At 58.0% G+C, this 13,880-nt stretch overlaps 3 protein-coding genes across 3 annotated transcripts; 2 read left to right on the top strand and 1 right to left on the bottom strand.

Annotated features, from left to right (window-relative positions):
• Positions 1-147: 147 nt before the first annotated feature.
• F5144DRAFT_647796 (uncharacterized protein) lies at positions 148-8,936 on the top strand. The gene is made up of 10 exons (XM_066792933.1): positions 148-599; positions 664-750; positions 817-874; positions 927-1,260; positions 1,318-1,843; positions 1,919-2,660; positions 2,719-5,658; positions 5,728-7,499; positions 7,557-7,883; positions 7,947-8,936. Exons 1-10 carry the CDS (start codon positions 420-422, stop codon positions 8,787-8,789), a joined length of 7,809 nt encoding a protein of 2,602 aa, XP_066642454.1. The 5' UTR covers positions 148-419; the 3' UTR covers positions 8,790-8,936.
• Positions 8,937-10,075: 1,139 nt separating this feature from the next.
• On the bottom strand, positions 10,076-12,119 carry F5144DRAFT_570665 (uncharacterized protein). Its single transcript, XM_066788789.1, has 3 exons — positions 11,784-12,119; positions 10,629-11,721; positions 10,076-10,532 (listed from the first exon to the last, which is right to left on the bottom strand). Exons 1-3 carry the CDS (start codon positions 11,892-11,894, stop codon positions 10,432-10,434), a joined length of 1,305 nt encoding a protein of 434 aa, XP_066642453.1. The 5' UTR covers positions 11,895-12,119; the 3' UTR covers positions 10,076-10,431.
• Positions 12,120-12,235: 116 nt separating this feature from the next.
• Positions 12,236-13,830, top strand: F5144DRAFT_612017 (uncharacterized protein; the record flags this gene model as incomplete). The annotated part of the gene is made up of 4 exons (XM_066791711.1): positions 12,236-13,009; positions 13,088-13,172; positions 13,245-13,391; positions 13,445-13,830. The coding sequence occupies exons 1-4, from the start codon at positions 12,611-12,613 to the stop codon at positions 13,828-13,830; spliced, it is 1,017 nt and encodes a 338-aa protein (XP_066642452.1). The 5' UTR covers positions 12,236-12,610.
• Positions 13,831-13,880: the final 50 nt, after the last annotated feature.

Genomic DNA, 13,880 nt, shown 5'->3' with positions numbered 1-13,880 from the left:
CTCTCTGCGAACCTCCCTAGCTGAGTGGATTCAAGAGCTGAGTCGGAGTTTATATGCACTAGATAAGGCGGTCGGAGTAACTTGGCCAGCTGTTCGGCCAGAGGATGCGCAATCACCAACAGCAGCACTGGCATGCGGCCGACCATCAATGCTGCTTCGGGAGCGGGAGGAGGGGGGACCGAGAGGGGCAAGTAACACGAAGGCGATGCCGAGCAAGTCAGCCGTAGGTGTGCGGCCCAGGCATCGCGATCTGTTTCCACTCGATGAGTGATCAAAGAGGTGGAGTGAGAATGGATCCGTACATATAGCCTCCACCAAGCACACCTCACCCGGCACTTGACTGGAACACTCCGTATCTCCTGTGAGGACTCTTGATTCTGTTTCAACAACACCCGGGCAGAATACACATATTTGTAAGAATGGCTGCCAACACTCCTATCGCCATCATTGGCATGAGTTGTCGATTCGCGGGCGACGTCGATAACCCCGAGAAGCTTTGGAATCTCCTGGCCGAAGGGCGCAGTGCGTGGTCCGAGATTCCCAAGGACCGGTTCAATATTGACGGGTTCCATCACCCAAACTTTGAGAAACTGAATGGGGTGAGCCTGGATAATTAGCACCCCTGTCTGGCCTCGGACAAAATGCTGACACAGCGTGAAATAGACAAATGTTGTGGGGGGGCACTTCCTCAAGGAGGACGTCGGCCTGTTTGATGCCAACTTCTTCAGTCTGTCTGCCGAGACAGCAGCAGTACGTGCCATATTCCTTCCCCTGAATCAGGGCAGCCACGTCAAGATCTCTTCTGACACCAAGCAGGCATTAGATCCTCAGTTTCGGCTCCAATTAGAGTCAACATACGAAGCGCTAGAAAGCGGTATGATCACGCCCTTGAACAATCACCGGCATGTTAACTGACACGATCACAGCTGGCATCTCATTACAAGATGTGGCAGGATCCAACACATCAGTATACGCGGGGTCTTTCTTCCGGGACTACCACGAGAGTCTCGTCCGTGACCCCGATGCGTTGCCCAGATTCCTCCTCATGGGGACAGGAGCCGCCATGGCCTCGAACAGACTTTCCCACTTCTTTGACCTGCGTGGGCCCAGTATGTCGGTCGATACTGGCTGCTCCACAACACTCACAGCGCTGCACCAGGGGTGCCAGAGCTTGAAGACAGGGGAATCAAACATGTCCATTGTGGGCGGTGCCAACGTCATGTTCAACCCAGATATGTTTCTCGCCATGTCATCTATGACGTGAGTTGTCTCCGAACGCACGTGTCAGGGTCACCACGTTTTGTTAACAGCCTCCAGATTAATTTCCAAAGACGGCAAATCATATGCCTTCGACAGCCGCGCCAATGGGTACGGGCGCGGCGAGGGATCCGCGACGGTGGTCCTGAAGAGGTTGGACGACGCTCTCCGGGATGGTGACCCGATTCGCGCCATCATTCGAGATAGCGGCGTCAACCAGGACGGCAAGACAGAAACCATCACGACGCCGAGTGGCGAGGCACAAGAAGCCCTCGTCCGGGAATGCTACCGGCGAGCTGGCCTCGACCCGGCGCAGACGACATACTTTGAGGCGCACGGCACCGGGACACCGACGGGAGACCCCATCGAGGTGGCTGCGATTGCTTCTGTCTTCAAGGACACGAGGACGCACGGCGAGCCCCTTCGTATCGGCTCCGTCAAAACAAATATCGGCCACACTGAAACGGCGAGCGGCGTTGCGGCCATCATCAAGGTGGCACTGGCGTTGGAAAAGGGGCAGATTCCACCCAGCATCAACTTCGAGAAGCCCAACGCAAAGCTGCACCTGGATGAGTGGAACCTCAAGGTACGCTTTAGCACACCCTTCTCCCTGAACGCTCAAACAATAAATACCCCAGACTCGTTACTAATTATTTGCCAGGTGCCCACATCTCTCGAGTCCTGGCCCGAGCCGGACGGCGTTAGGCGAGCATCCATCAACAACTTTGGTTATGGTGGCTCCAACGCCCATGTCATCATGGAGAGTCTCGACTCTTTCGTAGCCGCTTCTGCCAGCGCCGTCCGCGTCTCTGCACCAACAAACGGCAACGGCAATGGCGTTACAAACGGGTACAGGAACGGCACAAATGGTCACACCCATGGCCACACCAATGGCATGAATGGCACCAACGGGCACACCAATGGTACAAACGGCCACTCCCATGGCCATTCCCGCAAGGACAGCGGTATCAGCATGGTAGAGGAGGAGGAGGACCAAGCCCGCTCCCGCATCTTCCTCCTCAGCGGGAAGGACGAGCGGGCAACCCAGGCCATGGCGGATAACCTCAAGAACCACCTGTTATCGGTCAGCCCCGCCGACGAGGAGGCCTTCCTCGACAACTTGGCTTACACGCTCGGCCACCGCCGTTCCCAGTTCCCCTGGATGTCGACGTTTGCCGCCAGCAGCATCGCAGGCTTGGTGAAGACGCTCGATTCGGGGAGGAACAAGCCTGTAAAGAGGGAAGCCTCCTCCACTCCCAGGCTGGGGTTCGTATACACCGGCCAGGGTGCCCAGTGGTGGGCCATGGGGAGGGAGCTGGTTGATGTTTACCCCGTCTTCAAGGCTGCCCTGTTGGATTGTGACGCGCACCTCAAGAAGCTGGGAGCGCGGTGGAATATGATCGGTATGTTTTGCGGGAATGGCCCCTTTTGTTGTCGGTAATTAACAGAACCGTTTTACAGAGGAACTCAACCGCGACCAGGAGACATCGCGGGTCAACCAGCTCGACTACAGCACACCAGTCTGCGTTGCCGTGCAGATCGCCCTGACACAACTCCTGCGCGCCTGGGGGATCAACCCCACCGCCGTAACCAGCCATTCCAGCGGTGAGATCGCCGCTGCATTTGCCGCCGGCGCCCTCGACCTCGCCTCCGCGATGACCATCGCCTTTGCGCGCGGAGGGCTGGCCTCGGAGGGAAGCCGCCAGTTCGCCCGGAAGGGCGGCATGGTGGCCGTCGGCCTGGGCGCGAAGGACAGCGAGAAGTATCTCCCGCGGATCACGGACGGCAAGGTGGTGCTGGCGTGCGAGAACAGCCCCAGCAGCATCACCGTGTCTGGTGACGTGTGCGGCCTCGACCAGCTCGAGGCGCTCCTGAAGCAGGACAACATCTTTGCGAGGCGCCTCAAGGTCGATGCCGCCTGGCACTCTCACCACATGGAGGCTGTGGCGGATGCTTACTACGCCTCGATGGAGAACAAGGTACGCCCTGCACAGAAGCGTCTGGATTTGGTCTTCTCGTCGCCGGCTACCGGGACTCGGCTGGATGATGTCGACGAGATCGGCAGCCCTGGTCACTGGGTGAGGAGTTTGACGGGACCGGTCCGCTTTGTGGAGGCTTACCGCAGCATGTGCTTTGAGACGCCTGGTGGCGAGCCGGCTGTTGATATGGTCATCGAGGTTGGCCCGCATGCTGCCCTCTCCGGCCCCATCCAGGACATTATGGGATTGCCCGAGTTTAAGGACGTTGACATCCCCTACGCAAGCTGCTTGATCAGAAAGCAGAATGCCGTGGATACGATGCAGGCTCTGGTCAGCAACCTCATGCAGAAGAGCTACCCGCTCAACCTTGGCGCTGTCAACTTCCCCTATGGGAAGCACGGCCTGAAGGTCTTGCACGACTTGCCTCGCTACCCCTGGAACCACCAGACCCGGCACTGGAGCGAGCCGCGGGCGAACAAGGCGCTCCGGGCCAGGGCAGAGAAGCCCCATGACTTGCTGGGCTCCCTGGTGCTCGGTACCAACCTCAGTGCGCCGTCGTGGAGGCACTTTGTCCGCATCAACGATGTCCCCTGGATCCGGGATCACGTTGTCCAGAACACCATCATCTACCCGGCCGCGGGCTACCTGTCGATGGCCATCGAGGGGGCATCCTATCTTGCTTCCCGACAGTTTCCGGACAGGAAGCTCCAGGGGTACCAACTACGGGATGTTGACATTCTCAACGCCCTGGTCGTGCCCGAAACAAGTGAAGGCATTGAGCTGCAGCTCTCGCTCCGTCCATGCGGCGACAGGGCGCTTGATACCAAGGACTACTCCGAGTTCCAAGTCCAGTCTGTCAGCTCAGACAACAAGTGGACTGACCACTGCAAGGGTCTTATCATGGTCGAGTATGCCCCGGCAGGCGGTGAGCAAGATGCCCGCAAGCCACGATGGAATGTCACTCCCGCGGCAGACGACTCCGCATACCGAGTCCGCATCAGCCCCCGCGACATCTACGCTAGCTTGAAATCAGGAGGCATCTCCCACGGTCCCATCTTCCAGAACCTCAAGACCATCCGTGCCAGGGGCAAGCAGTCGGTCACATCCTTCACCGTCGTCGACTCTACAGCCACCATGCCCAAGCAACACCAGCACGAGCACGTCGTACACCCAACAACACTCGACTCGGTGTTCCAGGCCGCCTACACCGCCCTCCCCGGCGCAGGCAACACGGTCGGCACGCCCAAGGTCCCCCGCTCGATCCGTAAGCTCTGGATATCCCACGACATCACCTCCCAAGCCGGGCACGCCTTCAAAGCCTACACCGACCTCAACCACGCCGACGCCCAAACAATGACCACCTCCATCACCGTCACCAACACCACCCCTTCCCCCACCCCCCAAACAATCCCCCAAACCCCCGTCCTCACCATAACCGACTTCCTCTACCACTCCATCGGCCCCTCCTCCCCCCCCTCTTCCCCTCCACACACCCACCAAAAGTTCAGCACCGCCCTCTGGGCGCCCGACACGCACTTCCTCCCGCCCTCCTACCTGCGCCGCCACCTCGGCAGCGAGCTCTCGCCGCACGAGGCCGCGCAGCTCCTCGACCTGCGCCGCGCCTGCCTGCTGTACATGCAGGACGCGCTGGCGGGGCTGACAAGCGCGGATGTGGGCGCGTTGGAGGGGTTTCAAAGGAAGTTTTATTTGTGGATGCGGTTGCAGGTGGAGGTGGCGAGGACGGGGGGGTGTGAGAGTTGGGTTGGGGATGGGGTGGGGGAGAAGAAGAGGGTGAGGGTGTTGGAGAGGGTGCGGGAGGGGTCGGCGAATGGGGAGATGGTTTGTCGGTTGGGGGAGAGGATCGTGGGGATTTTGAGGGGGGAGTGTACGGCGTTGGAGTTGATGTTGGAGGGGGGGCTGTTGTCGAGGTATTATTTGGAGGGGTTGAAGTGGGCGAGGGCGAATGCGAAGCTGGGGGAGCTGGTGGCGATGCATGCGCATCGGAATCCGAGGGCGAGGGTGTTGGAGATTGGAGGGGGGACGGGGGGTGCGACGACACAGATTCTGGGGGCGCTGGGGAGGAATGGGAGGGGGAGGGAGGCGGTGGGGAGCTATGACTTTACGGATGTGTCGTCAGGCTTTTTTGAGAAGGCCAGGGAGAAGTTTGGCGGCGAGTGGGAGGGAGTGATGCGGTATAAGAAGTTGGATATTGAGATTGATCCTGTGGAACAGGGGTTTGAGGAGGGCGGGTATGATGTCGTGGTGGCCTGCCAGGTGCTGCATGCTACGCAGTCCATGGAGAGGACCATGGCGAACGTCAGGAAGCTGCTCAAGCCCGGTGGTAAGCTGTTCATCATGGAGACGACCAAGGACCAGATGGACATTCAGTTCGTCTTTGGTTTTCTCCAGGGTTGGTGGCTGAGTAAGTCTCCTTCTCTCCTGGCCCATGGCATATGGCATGCCCCTACGAAGTTACTAACATGTTATGTAGGCGAGGAGGAGGACCGCAAGTTCAGCCCGTCCCTGACCGTTCCTATGTGGGACCGCGTGCTGCACAAGACCGGCTTCAGAGGCGTGGAAGCCGAGGTTCGGGATTGTGACGATGACGAGCTCTACTCTTTCAGCGTCGTATCGTCAACCGCCGTCACGAGCGCGCCGAAGTTTGACTTTGACATCGCTCTGGTCACGGCCGGCACATCGGCCCCAGACTCCTGGGTCGACCAGCTCCGGCTCTCCATCGGCATTCTTACCTGGACGGTTCCGAATGTGCACACCCTCGAGGACGCATCGGTCGATAACAACAAAGTCTGCATCTTTATCGATGACCCGGAGAACCCCATCCTAGCCAACGCAAACCCCATACAGTTCGAGGGGCTCAAGGCTCTCTGCACGAGATCCAAGGGTTTGCTCTGGCTGACCCAGGGCGGCGCCGATACCTGCACCAACCCCCTGGCCAGTCTCGCCTCCGGCTTTCTCCGCTCTCTCCGGCAAGAATACTCCGGAAAACGCCTCGGCACGCTCGACATGGACCCCTCCCAACCCATGTGGACCCCCGAGGCAGTCAAGTCCATCACCGAAGTCTTCAAGGGCTTCTTCGACGAGTCCACAGGCACCGACTCCCCCAGCGACTACGAGTTCGCCGAGCGCGACGGCATCATCCACATCCCCCGCTACCTCAAAGACACCGACCGCAACAACACCGTCTTCGGCCCGGCCCCGGAGGCGCCCGCCCCGCGCCTCGAGCCCTTCCTCCAAGCCGACCGCCCCCTCCGCCTCACCATCGGCACCACCGGCCTCCTGGACACGCTGGCCTTCGACGACGACCCGACCGCCGCCGAGCCCCTCCCGGACGACTTCGTCGAGGTGGAGCCCCGCGCCTTCGGCGTCAACTTCCGCGACGTCATGGTCGCCATGGGCCAGCTCAAGTCCAAGGTCATGGGCTACGACTGCGCCGGCGTGGTCAAGCGCGTGAGCCCGGGTGCGGCGGCGATGGGCTACCGGCCGGGGGATCGTGTGTCGGTGCTGCTGCGGGGGCATTATGGCAGTAAGACGCGGGTGCACTGGAGCAGTGTGGTGCATATCCCGAACGAGATGACCTTTGAGACGGCCGCGTCGCTGCCGACGCAGTATGTGACGGCGTATTTGTCGCTGTATGATATGGCGAGGTTGCAGCCGGGTGAGTCGGTGTTGATTCACTCGGCTACGGGTGGCGTGGGCCAGGCTGCGGTCATGCTGGCGCAACGGGTTGGTGCGGAGGTGTTTGTTACAGTCGGCACGGAGGAGAAGCGCCGGTTTGTGATGGAGCACTATGGCATCGCCGCGGACCACATCTTCTCCAGCCGCGACACGGCCTTTGCCCAGGGAATTATGGATGTTACAGAGGGCAAGGGCGTGGATGTGGTGCTTAACTCGCTGGCCGGCAGTCTCTTGCAGGAGAGCTTCAACTGCCTGGCGCCGTTTGGCCGCTTCGTGGAGTTGGGTAAGCGGGACTTTGAGCTCAACAACAGTCTCGCCATGGAGGCCTTTACCCGGGCCGTCTCCTTCTCTAGCGTTGACGTGATCACGCTGGGCGAGCGCAAGCCGATGCAGGCGAACCGGATCCTGAAGCACGTCGTCAAGCTGGTGGCGGCCAAGGAGATTGACGCGGTCCATCCTGTCACGGTCTACCCACTCTCCGATGTTGAAAAGGCGTTCCGCTTGATGCAGGCCGGCAAGCACATGGGGAAGATTGTGCTGGCTGTTACCCCTGAGACGTTGGTTCCGGTATGTGCTGTCACTCACACCCTGACGATGACTGTTCCTTTACTGACTTTAATTCAGGTGATCCCCCGAACGGCTACCACCAGGCTCCGGCCTGATGCATCCTACATGGTCGTCGGCGGGTTTGGTGGCATTGGTAGGTCCATCTGCCACTGGCTCGCCGAGCACGGCGCACGGCACTTGGTTGTTGTGTCAAGAAGCGCCAACACCGGAGGCAAGATTAACAGCCTTCGAGAGGAACTCGAAGCTACAGGACACAATGTGGATGTCACGGCCATCGGTTGCGACATTTCAAAGATGGGCGAGCTGAAGCGGGCACTGGATGAGCATGCCCGGGCCAGGAGGCCGCCGATCAAGGGAATCATCCACGGCGGAATGGAACTCAGGGTAAGTTGCCACGTCCCATGAATCAACCGACAAACCACATGCTAACCACAACGACACCCACAGGACTCGGTCTTGGAACACATGACACTCGACGACCACAACGCAGCACTAGCCCCCAAGGTACAGGGCAGCTGGAATCTACACCACTACTTCGCCGAGCAGGACGACCTCGACTTCTACATCATGCTGTCCTCCCTCATCGGCGTGGTCGGGTTCGCCAGCCAGGCCAACTACTCTGCCGGCGGAGCCTTCCAGGACGCACTCGCCCGGCACCGGGTCGAGCAAGGCCTCACCGGCGTATCCATCGACCTCGGCATCGTCAAGTCCGTCGGCTACCTCGCCGACGACGAGCAAGGCAAGACCATCACCGCCCTCGAGCGCCACGGCTTCACGGCCCTCAGCGAAGACGACGTGCTCGCGGCCATCGGCTCGGCCATCGCCACCCCCTACGCCGGGTCCCTCGCCCTCGGCCTCAACACCGGCCCGACCAAGTCCGAAGACTCCCCCCTGCAGCGCGACCTGCGCTTCGCCAGCCTCGCCTACCAACAACCGGCAGCAGCAGCAGCATCCCAAAACGGAGGCGGCCCCAAAACGGGATCGACGCCCAACGACCTGCCCACCCTCCTCTCCAACTCCACCACCCTCCCCGACGCAACCGCGCACGTGGCGGGGGCGCTAGCGCGCAAGCTGACCGACATCTTCATGCTGGCGGAGGGCGACGTGGTGGCGGACAAGTCGCTGGCCGCGTACGGGGTCGACTCGCTGGTGGCGGTCGAGCTGCGCAACATGCTCGCCCTAAAAGCCGGCGCCGACCTGTCCATCTTTGACATCATGCAGAGCGCGAGCTTGGGGGGGCTGGCGGGGACGGTGGCGGTGAGGAGTCGGTTTGTGGAGTGCTCCTCCTAGGAGTCCAGGGTAACCAACTAACTAAAACGTGTGTGGTATGGATGGATGGCATGGGATCATGGATGGATGGTATGGCGTGCCGCGTGTGTGGGCCGTGTGTGGGTTGGTTGATCCAACGGGGAACAAACACTATTGCTACAAAGTACAAGATGTACATACACTAGTTGGCGTCGGCGGGTTTGATGGACGGTGGGGGCTAGAAGGGATTTCGCGGGTCTAGCGTTGCATTGTCTGACCTGTTGGTTCTTTCTTCAGCATGTGTTGTCAGTGGGTTGGGGTTGGTTTGGCTTCTTTTCATTGGGTACCGTCAGGGGGGAAGTCTGCGGCGTTCGGGCGTTCGGGATGCGGGAGGGGCAGATAGACTCCGCTGTATGCGGTTGGGGTGGCTTGGTCTTTGCATAGCTGCAAGTTAGTCAGGTTTCTGTAACTAGTTCGAATAGTCTGAAGGGCCTCGACGGTCGATAAGCAATAGTTGGGCCTGTTCGTGCATGCTGCAGTGGAGGTCCTAAGTGATGAGCCCGCCGCCCAACTGCCCTGGATGGTGTTGATCGGCAGCGGGTCCCCGATCGTGGATCGTCAGTCGGGGCTGCTTTGTTGTTGAGCCATCACGGGCCAGTCAAAAAGAGGTCAGGGAGGAGCCGACGGGGGGAAGCGAGACAGGGGTTGAGATCGTCAGTCCGTTGAGCTGTCTCTCTCTGTTCATCATGGTCCTTGCAGAGCAAACTCGCTGACCACCCCTCTCAGTGTGCAGCTTCAATGTAACCTGAGTCAGGGTGAGAACAAGCCGTCGGAAACGAAGAATTTTCTGATCCAGGATAGCCCGGGTTATCGTGAGGGAACTTAGCTGTCCAGGGGTCTATGCGATTCCTCTTCCGTTTTGTATCACTGTCCGTTCCCCGTCCGCGCCCGGCCGTGGTATTACCAGCTCAGTCACACACAGTTGCACAGCTTATGTTATTTCCCGAGTGCTACTGTCTAGAAGTGGCGTCTCACAGAATCACTTCGCTACCGTGCTCTCGGGCGCTCGGGTTCAACGGTACACAACAAATCGTAAGACAGGAACTCGCTTAAGCTATTCCAATCGGCTGGGTGGCGGGCGCTTTGTGCTACGAGTGGTTGAAACTCGGAAGCGAGGGTCTTGTGCGTCGTACTAGTTGTGGCTTCATGTTGTGAGCGCGGCTGAGTCTGACCACCATGTTAAGCAAAAGGTCCAAGCAAAGCTGGGCTTGGTTTCAACAGCAACGGCAACGCTGGATTGGTTACTCATGTCGGAGCCCAAACGTAAGGACCGAAACAAGTCTTTATTTTTTACGCAACCCGTGACGAGCCCTCGGGAAGAGTACCTAACCAGGGGGTATTGTGACTGCAAAACGGTTCGATATCTGCATAGCTAGATACTTGCCCAGGTACCTAGTGCAATGTTATTGAACACTCGGTCTTTTTTTACAATCTTCCCTTGTAAGCAATATCCTGCCTCAACGGCACGGAATACCACACATGGTTGAAATTGAACCCCGAACGGAATGTGGATAGTCTTCCAGGACTTGTCATCAGTTGTTCAACGTCGTATGATGCTCGCCACGGGAACTGCCCACTCTGGTACGTGTGCGGTTTATGGGTGACCGTGTTTTGCTGACATTTGTCAGATCGTCCTGGCGTTCAACCGTGTCCTTGAAAACTCTCGCAGGCCAATTTCTGGAGCATTCAACTCCTGATGCTCGCGTTGTGCCTCTCTCGATTCCGCTGTATCCGTGATGTGGTTGGCAATAAGTCAGCTCCGACTGTCCGGCACCGCTTCTCCCCCTTTTCCCCTGGATGCAACAACATGGATAAACTCACCGCAGTACGTCTCCAGAATCTGCAAGAAAGGAAGCCCCAGAAGTAGAAGAGGGACCAACTGGCCAAACCCCTCCACATCATTCTCCTTTTCAATATCCGAGTAGTCCTTCCACCCTCTATGCATACTGTTCCTGTCGTCAAAAGTCCAATACACGCCTAAGGCGAACCATAAAAACCCATCCACGGCGACCTCCATGGTTTCTGACGATACGACATACCAGACCCAGGCGAACACCTTCCGCTGCGAATTTAACCTCCGATCTCTGTCTGTTCCTGGAAGGCCTTGGTAGTCAACGATCCGATGCCTCGCCTTGTCAATCCACCACTCTCCCACTGCCGGCCATAGGGCCAGGCACCTCTGCGGATAAGTCAGAAGCACCAGCATAAAGTTTACCACCATCCATGCAAGAGGGCTTCCTCCCTTCTCTTTCCCAGTTGCACAGGCAGCCGGGCAGTTGTAGTTGTCGCCCCACCCCTTGGCCCCAGAGACATACGAACAGTATAACAGCAATGCCGCCAAGGTGAGCATAGCAACAATCCGCGCGATAATATCCCCTCCCCGGCTGAACGCGGACCTGGCCCTCCTCGACATCGACAACCCCGTCTGTGACGTCGACGGCAACCAACGGCGCCCTTTCTTCAAACTCCCAATATGCTCCGTCCGAATCGCCAGCAGAGCAAGCAGATGCACGTTGCTGCTGAACCACGCGAGGTTGGTCACCATACTGAAATGGTACACGGTGATACTGCCCCGCTGCAGTTTGATGACGGCGGCGGTGAGCATGGCGACGCCCGTGACGAGTTGCATATCGGCGAGGGACATGACAAAGGAGAAGAGCGTGCGCCGGATCCTGTCGATGCGGTCATCTATCCACCGTGCCCTGAGGACGAAACGGACGGATGGGGTGCAGATGTGTTGGCGCACCCAGCGGTCGACCAGGTTGAAGCTCCCGTCCGCGGGGGGTGGGCTGCGCCCTCGCCCGTCGGCCGGGTCGAAACTCCCGTCCGGGACAAGACCGGAGCGGATCAGCGCGAGGTAGAGACATGTGCCGATGATTGCTAGGCAGGATGAGGCGATAAAAGAACTGATGACCTGCGGCGTATTTATTAGTTTACGCCAGTTGAGAAGAGCGGAGTGAGCTGGTGGCACAATACCCCTATCCCGGCAATATCTGGGTCTGCCATGAGTGTATCGTCCGGACACCAAACCACGGCGTTGGGATCTGAGCTGCATCCGTTTAATGATTCTTCCATAACAGCAGACATTGCGAAACAACAACGGTATTTTACACGCGCACTCGTTTGATGTATACTGTATAGCAAGGTGGTATGTAGAGACTGCTCTCCAAAGTTTGTCTTCTCCGCTTAATGTTATGACGCAAGGGGGTTGATGTCAGCAGCTCAGTGAACAGCCTCGGCAGCCTCCCAAACCCTATCACGGCCTAAGGTTGCCTCCTGCGGGGCGTGGAACGTCAGGAGGATGGCGCTGTCAAATGATAAATCTGTGGCACCCCATGTTCGCTGCGGGAGGCCGATCTCGCCTTTTAAAAGCAGAAGGGGGCTAGGGGCAACCGGACTCTCCATCTAGACACTCACTACCGACCCATCCCCAATAAAAATGCAACTAGCTTACTCGATTTATGTTTTTATATGAAGTAGAGCAAAGCAGATTATTTGAAGCCTTCTATTAACTCATTCCATGGCTGATGGTTCCATCCGTGCAGTTTCTCCCTATTAAGCAAGGACCCATGCAACCATTTCACCCGTTTGACCAATCATGGCGCCCCTACTCCGGTGTGCCCTTCCTTCGAGGCTGAAGAAGGAGGCATATATTTACTCAGCAAGCGGGGCATAGCTTTGCACTTCTTCATCCTGCGAGCCTGTTTTCCTCTTTTCTCCTCTCCGACTTCTCCCCCCACAAGCGTCTTTACCCCTTCTGTTTGAATTAACCATTTAAGGTGGAAGCCCGTCCAAGATTCAAGATGGTCACAAGATCACGATCAAAAAGCCCTGATATATGGGACCAGTTCTACAGGCCAGGGTGGTTCCGGCTGGTGAATCACATGGCACGGCACTTGGGAGGCCCACAAGAGAGGTTCCAATCCATAGTCGCAGCCATGTTCAGGGCATACCTGCTTTCCGACAGCGAGGGTGCCCCTGCCGCATATGCGCTACGTTTCGACGACCTCCTGTTTCGTGATGTTTACGTGGCAAAAGACTGGCTTGAACGAAGACATCCGTCTGACCCCCTCCAGGTATTTTACGAGACAGTGCTTCCCGTGACTGGGGAAATGGACTACGATGATCCGACGCAACTCAAGGTTATCCAGCTACTCTTGGAGTTGCGGAAGCTGCCTACCCATACGGGCAGAGTAAGGGTGGCAAGTTCATCCTCGTCCATAGATATATACGGTCCCTTTCTATACTATATATGTTAACGGGTTCCTTACATTTAATAGGCATCGGAATGGATCGACAGTGAGACTTGGGTTCGCGATCCGCTTTTACCGTATATGCTTCACGTGTTGCAACCGAATCCATCCCGTTGGTTACCACCTTCTCCTCTCTTCGATCCAACGATTTGTAAGCGTTAACTAATTGTGCCAACGCTTGCAGGTTTTACGGCCAAAGAAGCCAAAGTCCTGCCATGTCGGGAAGATGTCCTATTTTTCGAGAGCGACGTTGCTGCTTATATCAGCTTTTCAACCTTTTCGGCTCGTTGCACAGCCGTCGGACTAGACACCGACGACTGTTATAGGGCCGGTTTTGATTGGCAAGGGTCCCCTTCATTTCATCAACCCTGCAACCAAATGAAGAGGTTCTGGACTGCCAAATCACGGCCGTTTCTCAATGGATCCTGATTTCCGGACACGTCATCCACGCTGAATGCATGACGAAGCAACTCTCGCCGCTAACCCACCCCCTATGTGGCTCGCGCTGGGGCGGCTGGGACAACGGCAACGGCCCCGCCGTTTGGAAGTGGTGGGGGGACAGACTCACAGAGATTTCGGCTGCCCTTGAAGCAGGTCAAGACCCGGGCTTCACACTCTTGGAGAGGAACAGGGAGGCGTTGACAAGGATGGTGGTGGAAGCCAGGGACAAGGTGGTGGCGCTGGAACCGGGTTTATTTACTCCATCGGGCCCGGAACCGGGGACGGATCCAGCCAACCTGGTCCCCGAAGAGACGAACCTACCTCAGTAAGGTGCCTAGGTAATTGGGCCATCAGCATAGGGGTTCGAGGTATGTGCAGA

This window comes from Chaetomium tenue (assembly GCF_020726465.1).
Source record: "Chaetomium tenue strain MPI-SDFR-AT-0079 chromosome Unknown F5144scaffold_4, whole genome shotgun sequence".
In the NCBI taxonomy this organism is placed as follows: domain Eukaryota; kingdom Fungi; phylum Ascomycota; class Sordariomycetes; order Sordariales; family Chaetomiaceae; genus Chaetomium; species Chaetomium tenue.
Note: the sequence above shows the minus strand (reverse complement) of the source record. Positions and strands in the feature narration are given on the sequence as shown.